The sequence below is a fragment of the Talpa occidentalis genome, unplaced genomic scaffold (assembly GCF_014898055.3).
Source record: "Talpa occidentalis isolate TD23 unplaced genomic scaffold, MPIMG_talOcc4v2.1 talOcc4.4, whole genome shotgun sequence".
In the NCBI taxonomy this organism is placed as follows: Eukaryota; Metazoa; Chordata; class Mammalia; order Eulipotyphla; family Talpidae; genus Talpa; species Talpa occidentalis.
This window is the reverse complement of record NW_023604295.1, coordinates 44,003,634-44,018,813: the sequence shown is the minus strand read 5'-3', so window position 1 is coordinate 44,018,813 and position 15,180 is coordinate 44,003,634. Positions and strand designations below refer to the sequence as shown.

Below are 15,180 nucleotides of genomic sequence, written 5' to 3'. Positions count from 1 at the left end.
TTATCGAGCCACGTTTGGGGCTAATTGCTGGTGATAAGAGCAACATAAATAAACTCAGCCACAGCCTTGCCTGACAAGGGTTTATATACCAACCACCAACCAAGTTTTCTTCCTCTATTACACACTGGCAGTAATTTTTAGTGGCCATCACTCTTCACTGAATCACCACAATAAATCCTCAAGATATAAACAGCTCGCCTCTCAATACGGCTATAAATCAGACTCGGTGTCATCCACATGACCCCTCGGCAGAGAGGAGCGGCTCGGGCAGTGCTTCTCAACCCTGGTGCGTGTCAGGATCACCAGGGAGGCCTGGTGCTGGGACCTAGGCCACCCCAGGGGAGCTGAGAAACGGGTCTTCTGTAAAAACTACTGATGCGCGTTCACTTCCCACCCCTTCAGCTCTGTCAGGCTACTTGAGCCGAACCCAGCCCCAATGCTGAAGTCTCAGGTCTAGGCGGTTGAAGTAAAAACCTGAGCCCGCATAGGCTCAGGCCGCCACGCGCCCAGCTGCCGCGCGCCCCGGGAGCAGTGAGCGCATGGAGCTGCTTGGAAGAATGAAGAACACTTTTTAGACTTGGCGGGGTACCCCACCCACGGTTATGTGCATTGTCCTTCCAGTTTGGACTTGCCTCTTTTTTTTTTTTTATTTTAAAGATTTATTTATTTATTTATACATGCACTGGGTACAGTCAGAAGCGCAGGAGGGTGAGAGAATTCACCAGAGCCAGAGAGGGGAGCAGAGCAGGCAGAAGCACCTAAGTACACTGCTGAGGGGAGCAGCGGGTGGCAGGAGAGGTCTGCGCGCCATGTGGGACCCTCGCCGGCAGCCGGGGAACAAACCGGCGCTGCAGAGGCTGCAGGCACCTTCGCAGCCCAGTGCTCAACCGCTGTGCCACCAGGGGAGGTCCTGGACTTGCCTCTTTAAGAATCTTTCAGGTCTTTCTCACAGCTTAAAGATGGAAAGCGTGGAGGAGGGGGAGACGCTCAGGGAGCTAGAAAGGAGACCAGAAGGAAGAGAAGCAAAGGGAGAAACGATGGGCAGGAAGGCAGACAGGTGCCTTCCAGACATGACCTGACACCTGACAGAGCTGCAGGGAAGCCAAGAGAGGGTAGGGGTCCAGATGAAAAGTGGAGCTATCAAAGTCCAGGACCTGGAGAACCTAGTCCTCTCCCCAAGGGGGACAATATGGCTCTGGTCCAGGGAGGGGTCACCATGAGGATCCTCTCTCTGCTGATAGTCAGAACTCCCTGAGCGCCTGAGATGGAAGAGCCCACTTTCTCCCCATGGTGATGGGCAAGTAAGGGGCACAAAGTCAGTAAAATTCATTAAATATCTGGATATTAAAACAGACAAGGCCCCTGACCTCTAGAGTTGACTGCCCACTAAAGACAGGTAGGTAGACTCAGCAAGATGAAATTCCAGCGTTTCTCATTTAGCTGCACAGTGCCAGGTGTGGCAAAGTCAGGGCCCTGGAGGGACCCAAGCCCATCCTGCTTGCTGGGATCCAGCTCTGCGCCTCCCCCCAGCAGCCTCTTGAGCTGAGACGTTACGGCCAAGTCTCCTAAACGATGTGGCCCACTGGGCGCCAGTCATGAGGATGACAGAAGGGTCCCTTCCACACAGCATGGCGAAATGCTATCAGGAGAGAGGGCTTGGTCAAAGGAAACCTGGGGACAAGGCATGTTAAGTGAACAAATGAACAGCCTTCCCATTCCAAAAGAAAATAAAAATAAAGTCTCAAAAGCCTACTTAGCAGAAGAATGGTATACAGATATGAGTTACTTTTCCTTTTGTTCTTTTGATAAGAGCAACAGGGACAGAGGTGGGTCTGAAGCAGGATGTTTGGGGTACTTTTAGGGTTGTAGGGAGCCAGGCTTTCAATATATCCTAGAAATGCTGGATTTATTCTCCACAGAGAACCAGCCCTGACCTCCAAGACTGTACTGAGGTGACCCTGACGGGGTCACCCTCATCCCTCCCCTGTTTCACATATGCCACTAGAGACTGGCTGTGAGGTGGCCTCATGCCCCCAGCTAAGCTGTGCTAGTGTCCTTTCTGACCCCTCTCTGGACTCAGGCCTGACCCGTGCACCCATGAAACCACTCAGAGACTCCATAGGCAAACATCTGACCCCAGGTGACCCCTGAACACCTCAGCACTGGTTTCCCTCTCAGGATCACTGCAAATTCAGGAAATGACAACTCATCTAATGCCCACAGGAGCCAGACACCATGAGGAAAGGAAGGCCATCACAAAAAAAAAAAAAATTAAAAACATGCATTCCAGGGCCTCCCCTGGTGGCGCAGCGTTTGAGCGCTGGGTTGTGAGGCTGCCGCCGGTTCGTTCCCAGGCCTCTGGCGAGGGTCCCACAAAAAAAAAAACATGCATTCCAAAATCAAACAGCTGCTTGAGAGCAGCTGTGCCTTTACAGCTTCTGAAGGTACAATGTGAAAAGAACCCTGGATTTGGAGTCAGATACCTGGAATTGTGAAGTGGCTCAGCTTCTAAACTGACTGACTAGCTGTGTCACCTGAATGAGGTCCCTTAACCTCTCTGAACTGCTATGTTTTCCTCTCCAAAACAGCCAGCAACAGTGGCCTGTAACTTTGAGTGCCTTCATATGCATTAACTTGTCTGGGCCACCAAAACAGCAGATACTATCCTGTTCCTATGAGAGACTTATTATCCCCAGTTTACAAAGAGGAAACTGACTGAGACAGTTTCAGCCAGAAGTATATAATCCCAGGGTTTTCTCCTGGGATTCTGGGCCAAAAAACCAAGTTTTCCCCATCCTAACCTATCACTTCCTCAGAGCTGTCATGGAAGCAAATGAGACGACATGTATTGTTGTCCTCTGTCTTTGATAAAATGCTAATCTAATGTGAAAGTATTTGAGTCTTCCTGCTGGTATTTGAGGCACTGTCCGGAGAACAGAAAATAACACATTTTTAAGGACAAAAAATTAAATATATATAAATTTGAAAGGAAACCTGCACTCCTATGTTTATTATAGCGCTATTTACAATAGCTAAAATATTAAAACAACACAAATTGCCCCAAGACAGATGAAAGAAATCAAGAAGATGTGGTATATATACACAATGGAGTACTACTCAGCGATCAAAAAAAATAAACTCATGCCATTTGTGGCAACATGGATAGAACTGGGAAAGATTATACTAAGCAAAACAAGTCAAGAGAAGTGACTCCCTGGTGCCAAAGGGGTTAAAGACATAGTACCATCAAGCTATCGCCAGCCACTGCAATATGAGTTCAATCCCCGGCCAAGGAAACAACCCACATGGTGTGGCAGACTGCTCCTGTCTTACTCGCTGCTCCCCTCAGCAGTGTATTTCAGTAGATAGACCTCTTCTGCTCCCCACTCTATCTCTGGTGAATCCTCTCACCCCCCCCACACACACACCTCTGGCCTACACCCCAGTTCTTATATGCATAAATAAATAAATCCTAAAAAAAAACAACTTGGGAGGAAAAAAAATTAAATGATAGATAGTTTCACTTATATGCAGAAGATAGAGAACCCAAACAAAACATCAGGGGGAAAAAAAGAAGACAAAACTTGCAAGCTGACCACAGACCTGAGGCATCCATCAGGGAAGGGGGAGGAAGAGGGGTCAAAACGTGGGAGGTAAGAGCACAAGGGACTGTGGTGATGGTGCACGGGTGCTATGCTCGTAAGAGAACTACAGGGACTGCACCGGAGGGGAGAAATCAAATGCTGTCCAAAAATTAACAAAGATATAAGAAGATAAATAAGACTTTTTAAAAACCTTAAATACAAACATATATGTAGTAAATATATTAAATTGTTTTGTAAATTTCACATCATCCCTCTAGCCTAGCAACAACTCTGCTAGTGACAGACATGTTATCCAATAAGAGTGAGGGCTCCTGACAAGGAGTTGGAGCCTGCCACCAGAATTCTGAAGCCCCCCTACACACACACACCCCGTCCCAATGTTCAAATCAAACCCAGACAAATTCAGCGTCATCACTCTCTCTTTGGATTCCCCTAGGAAAAGATCCTGAGACAAGGATTTGAGCATCTGGTTGGTGACCCAAGGAAACACTAGAAGGGGCATGGAGAAGCAAGATGAGGGAAGAACACACACACACACACAGAGGAATGCTATCAAGTCCATTACCACTGTCCACTGCGGGACGGAGCAATGTAGAACTGGACCTTAGCTTTACAGTCCTCTCACACCAGAGGCAAGGGAGATGGGGTATTTATCCATCAGTGCATAGGTCCATACCCAGGTTTATGGGCAGGGTGCTGAACCACTTGCTATGCTCACTAGCTATGTGAGACCTTGGAGAAGTCACTTACCTTCTCTTATCCCATTTTCTGCAGACTTGAAATAGGGATAAAAATGTCTTTCTCATAATGTTGATATGAAGATTAAATGAGGATATGTATATAAGGGATTAGCCTAGTACCAGACATGCAGTTAAGACTCAATATATATTCATTGTTTATAATCAACATTCTTTATGGGCTTCCTCCTTTTGTAAAGTGGAGGTGGGAAGGAAACAAAATTTGGGGAAGCAGGATGATCTGGAATGCCCCCTCACTACTTTCCCATGGGCAGCCACACCCTGTGCCTGAAGCAAAAGCTCTGGAAAGACAGTTCATGGACCCCAGAACCACCAAGGTCATCACACAGAAACGAAAACTGCTCCAATGTCTAATGATAGCAAAACAATAACGACGACGAAAAAAAAAAAAACCCACAAAAACCCTAAAAGAAACTGAAACTAAATCAAGGAGATATCTCCCTCATCCCTCGCAGGCCCATCATTTTATTTTATAAAGGATTTCTGACCCAGATGGGAAATGAGACTTTAACACAGGCAGCCAGCCAATGCAGGCAGTCTCCTTTCTGTGAGGAAAGCCATCAAACAAATTGCCCCTGTCTAAATGACCTTACCTGGGCCTACCCCAGAGTTGGGGCCTGGACCCTTAGAAACTTAAGGCTTCTCCCAGTCCATAAAACAGTGTGTTATATGCAACCCCCCTCGCATTATGTTTCTTGAAAAACTGATTTGGGGGTAAAATATGTTTGACGAAGGATTCATACAATCTCCCCCTCTTGGGCAACTTTTCATGCATATAAACATATTAAAAGCTTGAAAGTCCCATGGTAAAGAATTTAGTTTAATCCAGTATTTCCTAAACTTTTCTGACACAGAACCAAACTTGTGTATGTGAGACATTTATTTATATCCCTCCAAAGAACACTTAACGGAGACGCCTGGACTAAAGGAAGCCTTGGAAGACTGAGTCATCTTTGAATCCCCATGGCCTAGCACAGTGCCTGGTACACAGTAGGTACCTAATAAATGGCTGTTGTCTGAATGAATGGGGAGAAAGCTGGAAGGATGACTTAATAATGGTTTTCAAATCTGTGAAGTGATGTAGTATCGGCAGTGCCAGGCAACAGCTCTTTTTCCAAGAAGGCACACGTTTTAAATTGCAGCAGGAGGGATTTTGGAAGGCCTGTTCAGAGTTTAGGATTACAATCCACCAAAATAGGTTTACAAACTGAGCTGCATCACTTCCTTCTGTGGAGGTGTTGGTCTAGCGCTTTGGCACAGCTGAGAGTCTGTCTGCAGTCGTCCACCCACCTTCCACCTTCCACCCATTCATTCATTCATTCATTCATTCATTCATTCAAATTCTCACTGAACACCTACCTACTGAAGCAGACACGGGGTTTTTCAGGATCCCTTCCAAAAGTCAAGGGGGATTGCATGAGCTGTGTTGGGTAAAGTTCAGGGAGACCCTCAGGAGAGGGACAGGGGGACACCCAAGTATGATGTCAGGATGGCTCAAGCTCAGAAATAACAGCTTATAACCCTTGTAGAGCAAGCGGTGGGGGAAGGGAGTTATTACAATTTCACGCTGACACATGAGACTGGCCTGCAGAATAAAGCCAGTACTGTCTCCCCCTGTTTATTTGCCTACCCCCCTTTACTGATGACTATATCCCATTGTTCCCTCTTCTCACTTCCAAGCCCTTCCCCTCTCCACACTCACAGTTCTAATCTTCCTCTCCTCAAGTCTTACTCCTCCTTTAATCAATCATCTCCTAATTCCCTATCCATGCCTCACTCCTCTACATACCGATCTCATTCTCCACATTCTAGACCATCCATTCTGGACCTATTTTTCACATCCACTGCTCAGAAAATGAATGAATAAACCAGGACTCAAACTTAGGTCTGTCTTTCTATTGACCCACCCTTTAACCACTCACCAGTGGTGAACCACAAATTACTCTGTGTCAAATAGGAAGGTAGTGGGGTGGGAGGAGCAGGTTTGGAGAATGAGAAGAGTAGTCTAAGTCTGGGCCATCCTTCCCACCTGTTTCACCATCAACAATTCACTTCCAGATCCTTCCAAAGAGTACATTCTCAACAGCCCACCCAGACATCTCCCAGTGGGCATGAGGTCTGCAGCAACTTTGCTTCTTTCAATCAGAGGCTGAATGGCAATGATGACAGGACACCCCAATGGACTTTAGGAGGCAGTCATGTTGCTGCAAGACACTAGGATTGGGGGGTGAACACCTGATCAGCAATGTTCCCAACCTAAGATAAAAGTTGGTCATCAAGCTCACAGGGGGAACTTTGAAAACTAGATCCAACCTGTTTTTAAAAAACAGATCTGGGCCTCCCTGGTGGCCCAAGGGGTTAAGTCTCAGCACTGTGACGCTATCCCGCAGCCTCTGCAGCACGAGTTCGATCCCCAGCCAGGGAGATACCCACATGGTACAACAGACCTCTCCTGTCTCCATGCTGCTCCCCTCAGCAGTGTATTTCAGTCAATATGCCTGTTCTGCTCACCACTGTCTCTGGTGAACCCTCTCACCTCCCCTTCCCCCACTTCTAGCCTACACCCCAGCTCTTATATGCATAAATAAATAAATCTTAAAAAAAAAAAACAGATTGACTAAAGGGGGTTATATGAGATAAATAAATCAGAGGAAGAAAGACAGATACGGGAAGATTTCACTCATGTGCAGAATATAAAGAAACAAAGCAAAGGAACAGGCAAAACCAAACCAAAACAACCTCTACAAATTTGACTGTAGAATTGAGGCTACCAGAGACGAGAGGAGGGGCCCAACACACTATGGTGGAGTATTATGGGTGGTGGGTGTGGTAACCTACAGCTGAAGAGGTGTGAACTTATACCCTCAAACCGCATACAGTGTTGTAAACCAACATTACCTCAATAAAAAAAAAGATACATTTTTTAAAAATTGAAAAAAAAATAGATGCATTGCTTGCTGTATCCCAGACCTTTGGAAGCAGAACCTTCCATGTCCTCAGTAACAAACCTGGTGAACAGCCATCCAGTAACTACTTGAACACCCCATTGACACAGCAGACACAGGGAGGCATTTGATTTGATGGCTGCAACATCAACAGCCAGTAAGGTGCGTATCAGCTTCCCAGAGCTGAAATGTCAGCTGTTTCTACCCATTTGCCCCAATTTGGCCCTTGGGAATAACTGGAAGTCAACTTAGTCCCTCTTCTAATATTAACTATAGGGATCCCAGCAGTAATGCCTTGGCCCTCTCCTCCCAGCTAAATATCCCCCACCCCTCTCAGAAGTCAGTGTTTCTGGTCCCCTTACCAACTGGTACCCTCCTTTGAATTCCAGAATCAAATAGTATGTCAGAGGGGGCCTCAAGCTTCCTATAAGCGGCATATGCCCATTAGCCTAACCAAGACACTGTGGGTCTTTTCTAACAACCAGCCCCAAATGCTGGCTCACATTGAGCTCACAGTCCTCCACTAGAAACCCCAGGTTTTGTTCACAATGTGGTAAAGAGAGATCTTCCTCTGTCTTGCATTTGAACATTGCCTTGAGAAAAAAAAAACACAGTACAGTTTCCCATTTATCTCCATGAAGTTTTGGGTTGGGGAGAGGAAATGAAGGCTAATCCTGACCTCCACTAGTTCGATCCCCCATCTGACACACATGGATGAAAGGAGAATGTGTTAAAACGTACCTTATGTAACTCTACCCAAAGGATTTATGGGACAACCATGTCAGAGCTCTCGAGCAAACTGCTTCCATTCCCAATACAGGGTATGCTCCTGGGAAGTAAAGGACCAGGAGCTGACCCACCACAGCATAAATAAAGTTAATAGAGGTGCCAGGCAGGCAGCCATGAACAGAAGTCACCCAGCAAGAGGTTGGCACTCACAGAGAGGCTCCCACCTTCAGCTCCCTCCCCCCAAAACCTTCCCATCTCTGTCTGGACCAGGTAGTAGCTGCATAAGCACCAGCACAGGACACAGCCCTGCTTTCCTGCCTGCTGCACCCCCTAACACGGTGACTCGTGCACTGGACCTGGCAACAGAGGAAAGCTTCTGCCCAGGCCTCTGATGCTGATTTTTAACTCTTCTGTGAGGCTGGGTGGGTTTCTTGATGGGGTTTAAAACACTGCTTGTGTTCTTTGTAGACAAGCACGAGCACACTGCTCTATGTCCACAGCACACAGACCTCAAGCTCCTGCTCCAGATCAAAACTTAGATTGAATTATTATTAACAGTGAACATTCCCACAAATGCAGCAGCTGATTGCTCTGCGGTGAGTCTCAGCCATCCCTGAAGTCCTCCCCACAGGAACTGAGGTAGCTCTGGGGTCTTGAAGATGACCCCCTATCCAGAAGCCTTGCAGGACCCCACCCACAGAGGTTTCTGCTCCTTTTCAGCACCCCCTGCCCAGCTGCCTAGAAGAGACAACATAATCAAACACAATTATAAACATAATTGGCAAATACAATTAGCCTTGAGTCAAGTCAAGCAGACCCACCTCAGCTCCAAACTCAGAGCCAAGCCCAGCCTGCTGCTGGTTTACTCGACCAGATTTCTCCTGTTCAGAAATGCCGGTGTGGGGGAAGTAATTGGTGGCAGACAATTCCTGGCTGTTGTAAGTGTGCCCTCCTCCACACCACTCAGTGGGGTAGGGAGGCAGCAGCTGCCAGTAGTGCACGTGGGGCAGCCCCATGGATGCGCAGGCCTCTGGGCCAAGTTGCAGAGCCAGACGGCAGCAACTTGGCAGGGATCACCAGGCCACTGCGCAGGTGGGCAGAAGAAGGTTTGTTAAAGGGAAGGGTGGAACTCAGTGGGGTTAGGAGAGCTGACCACTTGAGTCTAGTCCCCAGCCTCCCTATGCGGAGGGGGCATACGTATCCAGGGTACTTCCCTGAAGAGCCAGAGGTCAAGGTCAGAAATCTTGATCAAGAATCAGAAAGGTGACCAGCTACAGGAAACCAGCCACTAGCCAAGAATAAACAGGACAGAGCTACAATGATCTCCTTTCAAAGTCATCACAAAGGCTTCCCTGGGCCCACCTCCATTCCCTGGGCCGGCCCACAGGATAGACACACACAACTCAGCAGCCACAGAGTTGATTCTTGGTCTGTATCCCCACCCCCATCCATGCCCAGCCTTCTTGCTACAGATATTCACACGTGCTCACAGTCAGAGAACATCACCCACACAGCGCCTGTGCCTTTCTGATCTCTGGAACAACTGGTGACAAAGGAAAAGGTTCAAACAGGCACAAAGGAAGAAAGATAGGAAACTGCCAAGGTCCTACAAGACAGGTCAGGTAGGGGAGGTGGGTCATCCTGCAAGCACAATCTCTAACAGTTCTCCAGGGCCACCTCTAACAGCTCTCCCTAGCTCACTGGGACCTGAGAATATTCTCAGAAACCATGTCAGGCAGGTCTAATGTGGCTGCAGAATAATCATACCCCACATTTGTACAGAACTCCTTACTTTTTAAAAGAGGTCTTCCATCCTAGAGTATTACTGAGTGACACTGGACAGCGGAAATGCTCATCTTCTTAGCCAAAGATGTTTTCTCCAAAATCTTTTTAATAGCTAAGCATATGTAATAGTTGTGTGAGCACGCTTGTTTGTGTGTGAGTGCGTCCAGAGGCTTTATGTAGCAGGGTGGGATACAGTCAAACAAAAATGAGGTTGCCATGGCAACAGGCTCCGGCATCATTGCAGCCTATTAACACAAGTGAGGAATGTGTTTGGCAGATGCTCGAGTGTTATTTATGGTATGGGTGTAGCAAAGGGACTTGTAACAGGCAAAGACAGAGACAAAAACAACCCCGTGACGCTGCTCCTGTACCCCATGGAGGAGACAACGGTGAGAAGAGCACAGAAGGGGAGGCTGAGAGGTTGCAAATGGGGAGTAAGGGATGGAGAAGCAGAACATGCAGGCAAGCAGGCAGAGGACAGAAGAGGTGGTCAGAGAGCAACAGGGGACCAGAGGGGGGGAGGAGAAAGGAAGTGAAAGGGGAAAGGAGAAAAAGGAGAAAGCAGGAGAGAGAATGAGCGGAGGGGGCGGGGTACCCCCCCCCCAGATCTCAGGGGAAGAGCAAAAGAAAGAGGTAGAGAGGGAAGAACCCTCTCCCCCGCCAGGGAGGGCTGCCCCACCTTGCCTCTCATTCTCTCTGGAGGAAAAACCATCAGAAGGCTTGGGTTAAGAAACCAAGTGTTTCTCCTCCTAATTGGAGCAAAGGGCAGAGCCCCAAACATAAGAGAGGCTGGTGAGGCACAAAATACCAAGTCAGATAATGATGTTGAGGACCTGAGTGGTGGGACAAGGGGACACACTCACAGGAAAAGGAGAGAAAAACAGGGCCTATGTGCACCACTGAGGGGAATCCCCACAGACCCGACAGAAACCACACTGCTGCCCTATTTCTCTGCATCAAAGGAAAGAACAACCATTCTCAAACACCTGCCTTGTGGGGTAACCTGAGGCAGAAGTTAAAGCTGGACAGTCCCACCAATATCCTCTACCAGCAACCAGGGTTTGCTCCAGAAATATGAATTTTATATCAGACATAATCAGAACGGTAAAGCAGACACATACAAAAAAATACAGGTTTCACTGAAACCAAATAGAAAGAATGTTTGCATTCCCTTGTCCTGGACCAGGAGGAACAGATCATGAAAAGTCAATCCACCCAAAAGCTATAGCAAGCAAAGGTCAAAAGGTCATGTGGGCTGGGGTGAGCAGAAGTGGAGGTGAGAGAAAGGGAAGCGGATAGTCAGCAAGACACTCCCCAAGTGGCAGCAAGGGCAGGGGCACCGTCTGCTCTAGTGGAGCTGGAGAGCCATGCCGGTCCAGCAGTCCTTGTCTGGGACCTGGTGCTGGCCTCCTGGAAGCACAAATCCAGGCTCCCTAGAGCTGCAATGAGACCTGTGTCCCAAGTCTGGTTTGGAAAAGAACCTGAATGGTCCTGTAGGTTGTTGCTGCTCCATGTGAATGACATGCCCTTCCCTCCGCAGAAAAGCTACACCCACCCCAGCAACATACCTCCCACCCAAGCCAGGAATAATCCCTAAAGATACATCCACGTGATAGCAGGGGTCCTCCGGTCAGGTCAAAAGAGGTGACATCTTTATAACAATAGTAGCTAACTTTTTAAACCACCACGTCTCAGTAGGTTTTTCTCTCAAATTCAAAGCTGATCTCTAAAGATTTGTTTTTTTTTTTCTAATCTCACATAGGAAAATCTTTAATTTAGCATCAACAACCCCACGTCCTCCACTCATCGGAACCCAACCAAATTGGTTAGCAGTGACTATATCCCTACTAAGTATCCTGTAAGGTGCCGGACAAGAGAGATGGTAGAGGAGGAAACACACACACCTCAGGACTCCTGCACTAAGGGGCTTACAGCCGGATGGAGAGCAACACCAATGGGCACTAGAGAGTAAGCAGAAGCTCCACGCTGGCTGTGGCTCTGACTTCACCGTTAACCATGCAGAAGAGGGAGAGGCCAGCTGGCTGGAATGGTCAGAGAGGGCTGCTTGCAGGAGGTGAGGCATGGCATAGAGGGGGCTAGAATTGGAAGGGGCATACACAATCCTCTCCTTCTCAGCAAACAAAACTTGGAACCTGGGCAACTGGCAGGGAGAGTCTCTTTCCAACGCATAGAGCATCTTAGACACTCAGCTGGTGCCCCGCTCCCAGGAAGCCAGAGGGCACAGAGGAACCCCTCAAGAAAGAGGCAGTACTCAACAAGAGCAAAATCTGAGGAAATGCAGAAGTGGGGAAAAGGAAGGCAATGACAGCAACATAATGTTCAGAGGTTCTAATAGAGAAGGCAGACACTGGAGAGGGGGTGGGCTGGGCAATGAGGTCCACAGTCAAGGGACTCAGCCGGTTTGACTCTCACAGTTGAACTTCACGTGAACAAGCAATCTCAGCAAGGGTCAGTGCAAGAGGTCCATGGAGCCACAATTAAGGGGACTGCTGAAGGGAGAAGGTGTGCATGCCAAAGGGGCGGGGCTCATCCCCAGGTGGTGATGTCAAGCACACCCTTCTCCCAGAAGCCTTCAGTGGAGTTAGTTACCAGCTAACCAGGCAGAAGGATTATTTTCTATTGAGCCCACCATTCCAGGCTCACCATAGATAACACCTCTCTCTCTCTCTCTCTCTCTCTCTCTCAATAGCCAGGCGCACCCAAATGGGTCATGACATCCAACACAAGCTTTGCACCTAGGCCAGGTGGGGGCTGACACCACACACATCTCAGCAGCTCTTTCCGATCCTGTGGAAGGCAGCATTTTGGTTCAGGGTACTTTGGTCACAGAATCAAACTTGCCAGTCTTCCTTCAGGTTCAGGGACATCTGCAGCTCCCATATCCCCAGTCACAGACAACCAGTAGGGTTATCATTTCCCCTCCTTAAGACTAAACAAGGGGTGCCCAGGGTCCACTCCACAACCCTCTACCCAGGATGGGCTAACAAGCCAGCAGTGACTCTCAGGAGGCAGGGTGCCACTGCTCTTACCAGGGCCCTTTAGGCAGAGGGACAGAAGCAAGGGAGGGAGAGAAGGGGGCCTCTCCACAGAATTATCTCCTCCACCACCCTTCCTAACTAGCAACCTAACAGTAATGGCTACAGTTTAAGGCCATGCATGTTACACATAACACAAGGCCATGCCCTGTAAACGAAGACGCTGGGTCTCAGAGAGGGTTAAGAGGCTCCTAGGCACCACACAGGTGAAACTCACGTCTCTGACTTTTTCCAGCACTTGAAAGGAAGTGAAGGTGGGATGTTTCTTTTGAGTCTGGCAGAGGCCTGCCCGCCCCACAATCCAGTCCCTTTGGCCGGTGGGGCCCCTACCTGCTTAAGCAAGAACTGGTCCTGGGCGTTGGTGCGCAGGGCGATGGCCAGGTGGAGGGCAGACAGGAGAACCCCGCTGAGCACAGCAGCTCGCATGCGCACGGGCAGCAGCGTGTAGATGGTGTAGATGAAGAACACCGTCCACCAGATGCCCTCGGAGGCGCTGCGTGGCTGGGGCAGCAGCAGGCCCACCACCTGGACGGCCAGCACCACGGCGATGAGTGCGTAGCAGGCCAGGCCCATGTGGTCCTGGTGGAAGGCTGCGCGGTTGCAGAGCACGGCCATGACGAGGATCACGCCCACGGCCGCGGCCAGCACCGCCAGGTAGGGCAGCTGGACCGGGGGCCGCGCCGCGTGGAAGGCCAACATGACGAGGCACACGAGCACGAGCACTGCCATGAGCATGGTGAGGCTGCTCTGGTTCAGACGGAAGAAGTAGCGCTGGTACAGCCGCTCCAGCTTGTCCGACGGGAACTTCTTGGAGCGGAAGATCTGCAGCAGCGCCAGGCAGCAGGCGCCCAGGGACAGCGCCGCGCCGGGGCCGCCGCCGGAGCCCGCCGAGCTGCCGCCATCCCCCGGCCGGTCTTCGCCCTCGACGGCGCCGGCCTCCAGATGGTCGGCCGCTCGGCCCTTGCCTCGCCGCTCGTCCAGGCCGAGCTCCAGGGAGCGGGGGCGCACCTCGGTCCCGCCCGCGGCCGCGGCCGCCGCCGCCGAGCCCCCGCCGCCGCCCGCAGGGGGCGCCCGGGTGCTGCCCCCGCCGGCCGCGCCCCGCCGCTGCCGGCGGCTGCCCCGACCACAGTCGTCGCCGCCGCGCTCCTGCCAGGCGGACTTGGAGCGGAAGCTGAAGCCGAAGCCCCCGGCCAGGGGGTCGTCGCCGCTCAGCGGGGGGTCGCCGTCGTCGTCGCCGCGCCAGCGGCCGGCCAGGCGCTGCTGCTGCTGCTGCTGCTGCTGCGGGGTCACCGCCCCCCCGGGTTTCTTGGCGGAGCCGCGGGTGGAGCCCCCGGGGGCGTGCGGGTAGCCGTTGGCGCGGGGGTCGGCCTCGCCCCACGCGGAGCGGTGCTCCTGGCCTCCCCGGGACGCGGGCGCCGCTGCGGTCTGCGCCGCGTAGCCCGGGGGGCTCGCGCTTTTGGAGCCGGACATCCCCCCCTCGGCCTCGTCGTCTTCCTCCTCCCCCGGGGGCCGGGGCGGGGGTCTCCAAGGGGACGACGGCCGGCCGAGCAGGGGGACCAGGCTGGGGTCACACGTCTGGGGCGGCCCGGGGCCCTGCGCAGCAGCGGGGCATCTTGGCACCCCCGTCCTGAGCGGAGGAGGAGGGCGGCGGGAGGGCGAGCGGAGCGGCGGGCGCTGCCCCGAGGTGAGGGGCGGCCGAGGATCCGCGTCGAGCGTCCCAGGTCCGAGGGCGAGTTGGCTCCGAGCCGGGGCGGCGGGACTGCTCCGGCTGCTGCGCGCGCGCCCCGGGGTGTCCGGACTCCGACTCGCGTCGGGCTCGCCGAGGACGGGAGTTGCGGGCGAGGCGGGACGGCGAGGTGTCCTTGCGGGCGGCGCCCCCGGGGCTGGCAGTGCCCGGCGCGGCGCTGGCGGAGTCGCCTAAGCGGAGCCCCGCGGCACACGCGGCGAGGCGGCGGCCGGCGCGGCGAGGCTGGGGTCCCGGCGAGGAGACCGAGCGGGCGCCCTTCCCTCTCCGCGGGCTGGGAGCGAATGGGAGGTGCGGGCGCCTGCCAGCATTATTTTCTTACGAGGGGTGGGGAGGTGGGATAGGGGGTGGAGAGGACGGGGGAGGGGGCGGCGGGCGGAGCAACGGCTCCCGAGCCCCGGGGGGGAGGGTCCTGGAGCCCAGGGGGGCCGTCGCCCGCATCCCCCACCTCCGGCGGCGAGAGTGGAGCGTGGCCCGGGCGAAAGCCGAGCCGAGCCTTCCGCGCGTCCGCGCAGGGGGCGGGGGCGAGGACCGGCTCCCGCGGCGCGGCCCTTCCCC

At 52.0% G+C, this 15,180-nt stretch overlaps 1 protein-coding gene across 1 annotated transcript in view; it reads right to left on the bottom strand.

Annotated features, from left to right (window-relative positions):
• The window catches only part of ADCY5 (adenylate cyclase 5), a 139,371-nt gene extending 124,840 nt beyond the window's left edge, over positions 1 to 14,531 (bottom strand). Inside the window, exon 1 of the mRNA XM_037525432.2 lies at positions 13,209 to 14,531. Coding sequence (XP_037381329.1) covers positions 13,209 to 14,348 — 1,140 coding nt within the window. The 5' untranslated portion in view covers positions 14,349 to 14,531. The remainder of the gene's footprint in view (positions 1 to 13,208) is intronic.
• Positions 14,532 to 15,180: the final 649 nt, after the last annotated feature.